This window comes from Oncorhynchus gorbuscha, linkage group LG22 (genome assembly GCF_021184085.1).
Source record: "Oncorhynchus gorbuscha isolate QuinsamMale2020 ecotype Even-year linkage group LG22, OgorEven_v1.0, whole genome shotgun sequence".
Classification (NCBI taxonomy): domain Eukaryota; kingdom Metazoa; phylum Chordata; class Actinopteri; order Salmoniformes; family Salmonidae; genus Oncorhynchus; species Oncorhynchus gorbuscha.
In genome coordinates, this window is record NC_060194.1 from 13,403,423 (window position 1) to 13,416,603 (window position 13,181).

The following is a 13,181-nucleotide window of genomic DNA, read 5'->3' on the forward strand; positions in this document are numbered from 1 at the left end:
TTAGAGGTTTCACAAACCTGCTTGTATTTAGCAATTATAGGGCCCATTGTTCATTGAACTACTACCACCATCATAATCAGCTGCAGGTAGCAATAACGATACTGAACTCAGCTGGGATACAATAAGACAAAATTGGGTGCTGTCGGTTGCTTTCTGCCCAGATGCCACCGGTTAGTCCTAATGGGGTGGATTAAAAAAGAAATGATTGCGGCTGTACGAGTTCTTTCTTTTCTGAAACTAAGGATGCAAACATTCGGCTACAGTAGTAGCTGTAAGATATACACCAGGCCTAAATGGGCAGTTACATTTTGTTCCAATTTCTTTTTACGTTTGGCATTGGATCAGCGTGTAGCCTACTGTGAAATGGGAATTAATCACGAGCGTTTTATCCAGGAAAATTGTTGCATATGTCCCCCACCAAAAGATCAAAGGTTACATCGAAATACTTGCCCTATGGATAACATGTCATATCCACTACAAGGCGGGCATGTGGTAAAGGAGGTGCGGCCAAGACCGTCATAATGAAAATGGAGAGGGAAAAAGCTACACCCTCAGTAATGTGAAGACCGGTTTCAGTGGAGCACGGTTGGTGCAGCAGCCTCTGACACTGGACTATATTGGATTATTCTCCTGGTCGATTTGTTTTAGGACTACAAGTAATGTATTGGAAAAGTGAACTAATGTTGGCTTGCTCCAAGGTGGACGATATTGAAAATGGGTTCAACTCAATTTCCAACAGCACGGTAAGCCTATGTTCAATATTGGCAAAATAAAGTATCGGAGCATTCATCGTGTTTTGAGAATATTTTTCTTCATTTCTTGCTATTACCACTAGTTTAAACGACCTATAATTGGACCGAATTGTGGTTACTCCAAACCGATAGGCTATGATTCGCTTCCAAGTTAACGACATTCTATATTAGTTTCTTGGGCACAAATCAGTTAATTCATTACCTGAGGGAGTGTGCGTTTATTAATCAAAAATAAACCCCTGCAGCTGTGACAGCCGCGGGCTGATCGCACGTTGGTTTGAAGAGTGCTGCAATGGCGCTAATGGCCAAAAGTCAGTAAACATTTTGTTTATTTGATTTGGCCATTAAGGCTTAAAAAAAATATATATATATATCCTATTCTGGTCGATAATGTGTCTTAAATTTCACTTTGAGAATTGCCCTCCTGCAGACAACTAATTTGACATCGGAAACGGATGAGTTGGTAATGTGAACCATCCTGTTGCGAAAAATGCTTGAAGTAGGCTATAACATTTTTCTCAAGAATCGTGCAATTTGGTTTGTAAATTTGTATTATTCGAGATGGTAGCTTATTTTGCTCCAATTTCTTTTGACCCCTCACGATACCTAAGGAGAGATGTGTAGGGCCATCTTCCCGACACTCAGAACATAGGCTACCTGTGATTCCTACTTTTACTTGTACGCCTATTTCAGTATGCGTAAAACCTTCAGTGGAAATTATGACAACTTCCAAACTGTTAGGCAACATTTTGTCAAACATACATTTTTGTCCGTAGTTTACACATGGAAAATATTTTGTACGTTTTATTTGACTTTCATTTATTCCATTTTATATCCAGGGCACCTCAGAAGACATTTTTGAAGACGAGTCATATTCACCGTCATCGTCTTTGTCGTCATCCTCGACACTGCAGACGATGGCATCAGCCTCTCTGGGGAAAAGCCTTTGTGCAAGTTGTGGTTCGGAGATAGTTGACAAATACCTGCTCAAGGTAAGTTGACAGGCATTATTAGGCCTATTCAACCAAAAAGTATTATGTTGAATGGTTGTCCCACGTCCATAAACTAATAGGCCTACAGTAGTCACATTTTCAACTGAGAAGAAAGTTTGACATTGACCTATTTGTTAAGTTAGCCCAAATAAATTACATTTCAGTTCAGATCAGATATTTAAAAAAATATTAAACATTTCACTGACATTGAAAGATATTCATACTTGCCTTTCGTGTACTGAAACTGTAGATGAAGCTACTATTTCGGTTGAATAAATGTTTGAGGTCGGACTGTTATGGCTACATTTCAGGTGAACAACTTGTGCTGGCACGTGAAGTGCCTCTCGTGCAGCGTGTGCCAAACTCCTCTTGGAAGGCATGTCAGTTGTTACATCAAAGAGAGAGAGGTTTTCTGCAAACTCGACTACTTCAGGTAATTATATGGCCTCAGATTGTTTATCTTAAGCCTGTTTAAATAAAAAATATTGATTCTTAGAATTAAGTGTTGACATTACCTTGGGCCCTATGAGGCCATGCACCACCTCAGCCTACAATTTGTTTGAGAACAAAGGTTTAAATCTTCAATTTGAACATGTATTTTTACATCTAACTTTTCATCACGTATACAAGTTTATAAGAGTTGTTATATAGAATATTTGCATTCCCCACAGTTCTACATTATTAGTAGGCTAGAATGTATTTTGGCCTATCATGCAAAATTGTATAATACGAATGTGTTGCATTATGTAGTTTACTGTAAACTACAAACATATCAGTGTCATGTTAAATACAATCCAACTTTCTCACAGGAAGTATGGAACTCGCTGCGCCCGCTGTGGCAGGAACATCCACTCCAACGACTGGGTAAGGAGGGCGAAGGGCAATACCTACCACCTGGCCTGCTTTGCCTGCTTCTCCTGCAAGCGCCAGCTTTCCACGGGGGAAGAGTTTGCCCTGGTGGAGGAGAGGGTGCTGTGCCGCATCCACTACGACTGCATGCTGGACAACCTGAAACAGGCCATGGAAAGTGGTAAGCAACATTAAGGGTGCATAGAAAGAACAGGAAGGCCTGTATTTTGAGAAGGTGTTTATTGTACAATATTCACACTGTACACAGGTGTTTTTTCAACACATTGATGATGTAGCAATTTATTTGAAGCTTGTTCTTTTGAAACATTCATTGATAACTGAATGTCTGTGGTCACATGTCCTTACAGGAAAAGGTGTGAATGTAGAGGGAGCCCTACCGTTAGAGCAAGAAGGGTCCCAGGCCAAACCAACTAAGAGGGCTCGCACTAGCTTCACTGCAGACCAGCTACAGGTGAACATCATGGATTATTTTGTACTTTTCTGTTCCCCCAGAAACCACTGACATGCATTTTTGGAATTGCACTTTACACGCCCCAAGCGCTCACTCTGCTGATAGATACTGTACTTTGAGGAAAAATGTACTTTCTATGCCTGGTATGTGGTTGTCCAACCTAGCGATCTTAAGATGAATGTACTAACTGTGTAAGTTGTTCTGGATAAGTGTCTGCCTAAATGCCAAAAACATACCAAGGTCAATATTCATGTGTGCATCTTGCATTCTCTGCATCTTGTCTGTCAGGTGATGCAGGCTCAGTTTGCTCAGGACAACAACCCGGATGCTCAGACCCTCCAGAAACTGGCAGAGAGGACTGGTCTCAGTCGCAGGGTCATCCAGGTTAGCGCGCTAACATTTTAGCCTAGTCAAATAATTAGGTGTCCCTGAAATTACAAAGAAAGCTTAACCCACCCCTGTTCCATCTCCAGGTTTGGTTCCAGAACTGCAGAGCTCGTCATAAGAAGCACGTGAGCCCCAACCACCACATGTCGTCCACAGCAATGTCATCGCTACAGCAGTCCAGGCTCTCTCCGCCACCCCTGGATGATCTCCAGTACACAGCTTACATACCAACAGACACACCCATGCACACGCCCATGCTTACTGCACTGCACACATACATGGATGGTGAGCAAAGTCGGCACTTGGAGATCACAGGTTCATATTTTTACATGTCTTGTGTATCATGAGTGACATCTAATTTTGTTTTAGAAATCAGTGCAAAGATCTGAAGTCACAATATTTGAAATCACAATAATGAGTAGTGTATCAATATTACTATAACCAATAATGGATTTTGGACTAACAATAGCATGTTTGTGTTCTTCAGTGCACTCTCCATCCTCGCTGGTGTTCCAGCCTATTATGTCCCATTCCATGACACAGCTGCCAATCAGCCATGCCTGATTGTTATATTCCACCCCCTGCAGAACCCGGTCAGAATGCTGTGGAGCGACACTCACCGTCCATCAAAGGGTGTGGGGCACCTACATTAAATTATTTGAGGGTTTATCGAAGGAGATCCAATGGTCAGAATTTAATGTAAAATAAGGAGGTTGATTTCTAAACTTTTTGTTGTTAATATATATATATAGTATCTATATTGGTTATGAAATTTCATATTTAATTTATTTGCATGTGACAGCACTTTGTTTAAAGTAATGAAATGATTTGATCTATTAAGTTTCTATTTTGTCGCTGATATATAGCTGAGCTCTGTTTTTGATGGCTGTGAAGAAATACTGAATAAAAGCCATATGATCACTGCTGACAATGAGGGACTGGACTTTACTAGATGCTTGTTCTGATGTCCATGAGGATCATAATGCCATTTGACACACTTCACATTTTAACTGATTGAATGGTCTTTGTTGAGCCTAAAAGTCACATTTCTGTTGCTGGTAGACTATTTCGCATGGGCACTGGCACATGCCCATGGGCAAGAATGCCATTAAAACATTGAGACTCATCCTCTTGCCTTTAGTCCCTCGTCGTTTCAGTCTTCTGAATCTTTTTCTCTCTTCCTACTTGTCTGTCTTTTTGTCCGGCGTCTGCGGAGCATCCTCAGAGTGCTGGTATTGTTGTAGGGTCGAGCGGCTGAACCATCATTGTACTCTTGATCCAGCACTGGAATGAGAGTGGAAAAGACTAACTGAAACTGAGGGAGAATAGACTGGTATTTGAGATTTATGGTTCGGTGTAAAAAAAGGTCTTAGCTGCAATAGCTGTGGATTTGTGTCATGCTTGTACACTTTTAATGGTGTAATTGCATTGTGGCACAGCAAATGCTGTAAAGCACATGGAACTATTCAAATGTGTTTTATTTATAGAAGTCACTTCACGTTCATTGACATCTTACAAAAGAAAATCCCAAATTAAAAATACATTAAATACGGATCCCAAAATGTAGAAAAGAGCATGTACAAGTAATTGACAATATTAAAAATGTAGCACTTTTTTCATCTGTACCACTGACCGTACAAATTCGGCAAATGGCTTTGACATCCTTCCATTGTCAGGAGTCTAAAATATGTTTAGCCTAAAGTAAAAACCTAAATTATCCACTAGCTAGGCACGCTAACTAGAACCTGCAGTTGTCATAACACCTTATGCTCAACTAACAGAACTGCATTTGTTTTTGTATGAGTCTTCATTGCAGTGACACTGACACACCAAGTATTTGCCAGAGCCACAGTGATCAAGGTAAAAAGAAAATCACTTCAGACAACTAATCCACCAATCAGCCAAAACTAGGCATAGGAATTATTTTGCTTGCAGGCTTTCCTATCAGACAACATACAGTATATGTATGGCTTATGGAAAGCAGTCCATTTGCCAGGAAGTAACACCATTCAGTTGTAAGGACATCTCATAAAGACCAAGAGATGACATGCCTTCAAATCCTGAGCTCTGGTTGAGTTAAGTGAAACATCAGGTTTGAAGTCTATTCACTATTCATACAGCAGGGGTGGAGCATATTAGATATACAGGAGCCCTTATTTGAAACTGCTAGCCGCCCCATACATACAGTATTAGTCGAGTTTGGTCACATCTACTTCAAGTTTTTAAAATGTATTTTCCAAATTTTCTACATTGTCGCATAATAGTGAAGACATTGAAACTATGAAATAACACACAGAATCATGTAGAAACCAAAAAAAGTGTTAAACCAATCAACATTTTTTAATTGGGTTGAGGTTGAGTGATTGTGGAGGCCAGGTCATCTGATGCAGTGCTCCATCACACTCATCCTTGGTCAAATAGCCCTTACACAGCCTGGAGGTGTGTTTTGGGTCATTGTCCTGTTGAAAAAAATCTCTGAATAGTTAATTGAGATGTGTCTGTTACTTGAACTCTGTGAGGTACAATCTGAGGTGCAGTTAATTGCCGATTTCTGGGGCTGGTAACGCTAATTAACTTATCCTCCACAGCAGAGGTAACTCTGGGTCTTTCCGGGGGCGGTCCTCATGAGAGCCGGTTTCATCACAGCACTTGATGGTTGTTGCGCCTGCACTTGAAGAAACTTTCAAAGTTCTTGAAATGTGTCTTTGCTTATTTAAGCTGTTCTTTCCATAATATGGACAGTGTCTTTTACCAAATAGGGCTATCTTCTGTATACCCCCCCTACCCTGTCACAACACAACTGTCACAAATTAACTTTTAAAAGGGCACACCTGTTAATTGAAATGCATTCCAGGTGACTACCTCACTAAGCTGTTTGAGAGAATGCAAAGGGTAGCTACTTTGAAGAATCTCAAACAGAAAATATATTTGGAGTTGTTTTACACTTTTTTGGTTACTACATGATTCCATATGTGTTATTTCATAGTTTTGATGTCTTCACTATTCTACAATGTAGAAAACAGTAAACAAATAAAGAAAAGCCCTGGAATGAGTAGGTATGTCCAAACTTTTGACTGGTACTGTACATATAGGGTATCACACATAATCTAGGCTACCCGTGCTATACATTACATGAGCCCATGTGTGGGTGTAAAGGTCATCACAGATGCAGGTTTTGACTGCAAACTGCACTGTTTTCTGCAGTAGTGGGATATAGGGCAGAATTTGATCATGATTGTCCTTGACACTGTTGTTGCTTAACCTTTAGTGGCTGAATATTTGGAACTCCATTAGTACCCAATATTGACTTTGAGTAGCATAAATCAACTGGTTGATTTAGCTAAAAGTCTGCAGAACAAGTATTAGTCGGACCACAATTTAGAGTTATGTCAGTCTGCTGCACCCAAAAGGTTCCTTTTGTTCTAAATAATGAAGTTCATGGCGTGATTGTTTTTGCAGTAAGGGCAATCGTCCATGTAAACTGCAGTTACAGTACAGCTGCTGAGGACTAATAATGATACTAGGGATGATACAGTAGTGCACTGCATGTTGGATATGCATAGCCTCTGATCTGTTTGGAGCAAACCAGAAGTGTTTCTCTCTCTCGCTGGACCAGAGAGTTACACGTTGATTTCAGTATCAGCACAAGTCACAGTGAAGTCTGACCACCTGAACTTGTTCCAAAATAGTTCCTGCCTGTCAGTCCCGAGTCTTGAGGTAAGGCAGTAGCAAAGTCTATTAGTCTCATTGTTCGATTCTCTAGGTCTAACAGTTATTCTAATGATCACACATGTCATAGTCAATGTTAGTGTTCGTATGAGTCTCTCAAAATCGGTCAATGTTAGTTCTGAAGACTTTCAAAGTTTCTGAGTTGCAAAAGTCACAGTCAGTGGTCTCATTCTCCATTAGGGACTGATATCTCCTTGTTAGCTGATAGACAGCATAGTGTAGGTAGCCAGAGTTGAGCTCTGTTCAGTTTAAAGCATGCTAAATAACTTGGAAGAAGTAAAGCTATTAGTTTTTAGGAGAGACTGTTGCATTCCTCAGTGGTGCTCAGTTTTTCTCAGAATACTGTGCAGCTCAGCAGACATGAGGAAGGGTTTCTCAGGGCTCCCGTCGTTCCTCTCCAAGTCCTCACCTGGAGGGGTGTATGGGAGGAGTGGAGAAAGGAATACAGGAGGAAGGGAGAGGTGGAAAGGAGATGAGCGAGAGGGATTAGAGGTGCTCAGATAGAACGTGAAGCAAATCAAGAGAACAGCCACGGTGTAAAACAAAGAAGAAGGTCAAAGCGTTGATATTGGGATCGACTGAATATCCAAGGATAAGAGCAGGTGGATTCCTTCAGATGTTATTTTTGATTTAAAATGGAAATGAATCAAAAACCAACACCACAGTGTTTTGGAAGCACGTCTATGAAGAACAATACGTAGGCTATACTTACAGAAACACAGAAACAGCGTGTCCACACACATTGCATAGACGCTGAAGAATCCATGAGCGATCAAATAGGACCCGAATATCACCGTCTGCCAATGAGAAGACACGATACTACACCATCAATACCCAGCTGAATGTAGGATGTACCCATTTCTATACCCTTTCTATTGTTGTATCTTACCAGTAGAGGTACCCAGTAGTAATGCAAGGATGGCACATCTTCCTGAACAATTGGTATTTTGTGTGTGAAGAAAAAGAAGGCTATGACGCCTGCAACACACAAAAAACACAACATTGTAAATACCCCAGCCAGGTCACCTGTGATACAATTCAGTATTCGACGTCCATCCATGTCCGAGGACGTCGGGAGTTTGTGGAAACTGGCCACTAGGTGGCACCAGTGAGCGCTGTTACCTTAAAGTAGGTTTCGGTAAGCATCTGCCTTTGATTCCAAAGGTTGTAAGTTTGAATCCAGCGATAACTATTAACTTAATCATTCAGAGTAAATGACTAACCTTAAGAATTGGGAGTTCATGCCTAAACTTAGCCTTAAACACTTGAAATTCAACATTTGGTACAACTTTGAAATTCAACGTTTGAGAAACATGGATGAATATCTAATTCTGACATGAAACTGTGAGAGCTTGTTGAAAAACCCACAGATATGCTTCTTCGTTTATTTAGACTTTAAAACGTGACTTTTGACTGATTGCAGTCAAATAAAATATCAACTGTTAATCCTAAAAGGATGATTACGTAGTCACAAGAATAAATATATGTTTTTTTGCAATGACTCACCTACACTCCCTGCTATTAGCACTTTCCCCAGGAACAGTAGGAAGTCTGTCACTCTGTCCAGCACCGCCACCCTGCAGGAAAAAGGGGTGAACCCAGTAAGGTTACCCCAGTGAAGTGCCAGCCAACACTGGGTAGCCTAATAATCCAACCCCTGGCTTCAGAGGGCCTTACCTTACTACGTTTCTCATCAATAGGCAGAAGGCATCTCGAGCTGATGTGCAGAAGCACTTCCCATATATTGCAATCTAGAGGGAACCCACAGACCATGGGACCATATTGAGTTATAGCATACACCGTAGCTAATCTACCCTTGATACAGTTGCTACATATGCAGCGATTAACACAGATCAAAACCATGTAATAATATCAATACATATAGACACACATCACACTACTCACCATAATGTAAGCATTTCTGTTCATGAATTTGATGAAGCGCTCTAGACACCAGAAACAGCATTTGAGGCAGCAGAGCAGGAAGCGTGCTGCCACATTACTGGCACCTGAACACAGACCACCGACCATTAGTGATGAGTTACTCCACAGAGTCACATCCACGACTAGATGAAGCCGAACTCACCTTTGAGTTTTGAATCTAGATACTCCAGGATAAGTCGAGCCATCTGAACCAGGGCCAGAATCAGAGCACCAAATGCCAGCGAGCCAGTGTGATACCTGTAACCCAGCCACACACACATCTTTAGTCAGTCCATCATGAAAAAAAAATCAGAACCTCCCAAACGCTCCAAACACCTAAAAACCGTTCTCAAACAATCGCTGAGCCATAGTGAAACGAACTGGCAGAATGGTACGGAAGGCTCCTTACCGTATGGCCCTGCTAAATGAAGAAAACAGGGGGCAGGTGGGGATGTCCTGGGGCTTCCTCCGGGCCCAGTAGTAGGAGGCGAAGGCCCCAGCCAGGGTACACTGGCCCAGGCGATGATAAAGTTGACCAGCCACAGGAAGATGAGCAGGTTGGACAGCTGGAGGATGAAGAGGTAGCGGTGGTAGGGCGTCTCCCCGCCGTAGAACGCAAATGTACACTGGGCGCCCGGGCACGTCTTGGACACGTTGGTCTTGTTGAAAGTCTGGGAGGGAGGTTGTGATAATAAACGACTATTTATACAAATCGGGGGTACTCCACACCAGAGTTTCTGTGTATGTCTGCAGGATACTTAGAAAGGGGACTTACCTCAGGATCGCATGTCTTGTTTGCGTACATGCAGTTGGGCTCAGCAGCCATTACTTTATAGATGGCATCTCCAGAGGAGGCCAGGAATCTGTGTGTAACGCTGATTAAGCATCAAACATGTTGTTGTTGTACAACAATACACAACAAAACAGCACTTTCTTAGATCAATCTCTGTGTCTCTGTTTCTGTATTCCATAAGTCGTTCAATACAATATACTTTATAGAATCTGGGATCGGAATCATGAACAGCACGATGACGAAAGAAATGCACCAACAAGCGCCCTCTAGTGGAGAAACACCACACCAGTAAGAGGATACACAGAGGTGACGGAAAAGTAGGAGATGCAGACGGCCAGCAGCAGGAAGGTGATGATTGGGTAGAAAAGTGTTGACATGATGTAGCTAACAGCCCTAGAGACAGAGGCACAAGAAGAACATTGTAAATAAACTCTTCTCAAACAACAGTCGTGAAGACAGCGAGAGAACACAAGCAGTTACTGTGAGAGAAACTGTTACTATTGGTCGACTTACTTGCTTCCCTCCCTTAGTAGAGCGATAGCGATCCATACTCTCTTCCTCAGAAAGATCAGAATGATCAAGATGGAGGCCTCTATGGTACACAGCGCTATCACTAACAGAGAGAGAGAGGGGGGGGGCACACAGCAGAACGTCTGAGCCAAACCATAGTAACATCAACCCATAGTAACATCAACCCATAGTAACATCAACCCATAGTAACATCAACCCATAGTAACATCAATCTATAGTGACATCAACCCATAGTAACATCAACCCATAGTAACATCAACCCATAGTAACATCAACCCATAGTAACATCAACCCATAGTAATATCAAATCATAGTAACATCAACCCATAGTAACATCAACCCATAGTAACATCAAACCATAGTAACATCAACCCATAGTAACATCAATCCATAGTAACATCAACCCATAGTAATATCAAATCATAGTAACATCAACCCATAGTAACATCAACCCATAGTAACATCAAACCATAGTAACATCAATCCTAACCCAAATTATCCTCTCCAAATGTAATGTATTAAGTAAATGACAGACTGTGTATTTACAAAACATCTATTTACTAATTTTCAACTTTTACAGGAACTGGTAATCAGGCTAAATGGTTTGAAAGAGGCTTATCCCTAAGACAAAGCTGAGAGAGAGAGATTGTCATGAGTGAGGTGATGACATACAGAAGATGAGCCATGTCTGACTGAGATGCAGGTAAACCGTGACGTCTGTCTGGAAGCCGATGTCTACGATGGTCACATCTGCCCCGGGCTGCTGCCTCAAGAGGGAGAACTCCAGGTAACAGTGCCATATCCCTACAGAGACACGGGAAGCAGAGGTTAGGGAGGTAAAAACAGACACACAATGACACACACTGGTACACGGCCATGCACACACACGCGCATGTACAGTTACACACACTTTATTATAGTAAACTAAAACTGAAACTAAAATGAAAACTAATCATGAAAAAACTATTTGTAAATCAAATAAATAATGAACACACCCGTTGCCACAGCAGCACCGCAGATATTGGCCGCGTTTGAGTGGTAAAGGCTAAAGCAAACAACTGTAGACAAAATTGGAGTGAAGTCGGGGGAGGTGCATCTGCGACAGCTGAAAGTCTAACTTTCTGTGTTTTTTCAACAGCAAGAGGCTCCGATCAACATGGCAGCGTTGCCATTGTTTCTAAAAGGTTTTCTGTGTAATGTCAAAATAAACATGTCTCCAACCCCCATATCACACACTCACAAACTGAAATCATAATATGATATTATGTGTGTACATTGTACAATCCCTTAGTGAGACAGAGCCTCAAATATCAAATTCATTTGTATATATCCACTGCACACATAAATTGCGGAAAATTGGTTTGTTTTTCAGTCACGCCTTTGGTCACGTTCGTGTGGGTCACATACCCCCCCCCCCTTATGATTGGTCGACAATAGAGCCTCCAATTGCAGAAACTTGAGGTTGACTGCGGTCAAAACTTCATGACCTTTGACCACATTATTTTTGTTAATTTCATGCACCTGCCATGTGGGTGCAAGTCGGACCGTTTCTATCCCCAGAATGTAACACACATAGAAAGGGGAGTTACAAGTCGGTTACGATGGTAACCGACTTGATCAAATTGGACTGCTCGAACACGCCCATTGAGATGAGCATGATGCAAAACCTTGCTCTCACACAGACAGTCACACAGAGGATCTGCGCATGTGCACACGGGTACGCTTCACGCTACTACAACGTGGTAGCTACGGGACCAGAACAGCGGCGACGTTTAACCTCGCGCTTCACCGCTCCTGGTTGTTGTGGAAATTGACCCTCTATTACAGTTTACTTTGTGCATCTACGTCATTTCGCTGAGTCTACCTTTAAACCTAACCTATAACCTGACTCATCACCTTACACATTACTGTCCCGCACTGGCAAGAACTGACATCCCCAAAACACACTAAAACTTCAACTAAATAATATAAAAACTAAATATATATATATAAAATATATATAATATGTTTTTAATAAAACTTAGACTAAATAAAAACTATTAAAGTGGATCGGAAAACTAACTGACACTAAACTGAATTTCGAATAAACGTCTTAAAATTAATAGAAATAAAAACAAATATTAAAAACACAAAACTCTAATAACTTTGACACACACACACACAGACCGACCGTAAGCGATCACCAGTATGACGGCGATGATGGTGAACCAGAGGAGGAGTCCAGCAGTGAAACGTAGCAGCAGGATGAAGATCAGACTGACCACCAGTGCTATCACCAGACCTCTGGAAATAACACACAGTACACACTCTAAATATAGTATTTTACAGTAGCGTAAAAGTACAATAAAGTACCGTACAGCACAATTCATTGTCTGTTATAAGAACTCAACCCAGTGTATCTCTGCCAGTAAGACTTCTTACATCAAGATCCAGTTCCATGAGGCGGCGTAGTCCTCCACAATCTTCATCCCAACCTCCTTAGCATCCACCAGACCTGTGATGCCACTGCAGGAGACAATGGCCATTATAAAACTGCCATAATTACAGACATGTTTGTGTGTGTACTATATGTGCCCGCATGCATGTATACGCACATCCACATGCATGTGTGGGTGTCTTTGTAACTCACTTGGCGGCGTCTCTTAGTTCAGTCACACTGCGGGCTTTGTCCAGGGCGTCTTTGAAGTGGGTTCTTTTGGCCACCGTCAGGGTTCCATTCAGAGTGATGAAGTCAGGAAAACAACGCTGCAGGA

General features: G+C 41.6%; 1 protein-coding gene and 1 pseudogene across 3 annotated transcripts; one reads left to right on the top strand and one right to left on the bottom strand.

The window, feature by feature from the left end:
• Positions 1 to 256: 256 nt before the first annotated feature.
• Positions 257 to 4,373, top strand: lhx8a (LIM homeobox 8a). 3 transcript variants are annotated; one of them, XM_046322175.1, is made up of 8 exons: positions 257 to 743; positions 1,592 to 1,744; positions 2,056 to 2,177; positions 2,554 to 2,774; positions 2,962 to 3,065; positions 3,354 to 3,449; positions 3,539 to 3,767; positions 3,940 to 4,373. In XM_046322175.1, the coding sequence occupies exons 1-8, from the start codon at positions 660 to 662 to the stop codon at positions 4,014 to 4,016; spliced, it is 1,086 nt and encodes a 361-aa protein (XP_046178131.1). In that variant the 5' UTR covers positions 257 to 659; the 3' UTR covers positions 4,017 to 4,373. The 3 variants fall into 3 exon arrangements, with proteins under 3 accessions (XP_046178131.1, XP_046178132.1, XP_046178133.1); XM_046322176.1 differs by having other exon boundaries at positions 3,539 to 3,737; XM_046322177.1 differs by lacking the exon at positions 257 to 743 and adding an exon at positions 955 to 1,063.
• A 2,045-nt stretch (positions 4,374 to 6,418) lies between these two features.
• LOC124009922 overlaps positions 6,419 to 13,181 on the bottom strand; it is a 106,003-nt pseudogene continuing 99,240 nt past the window's right edge.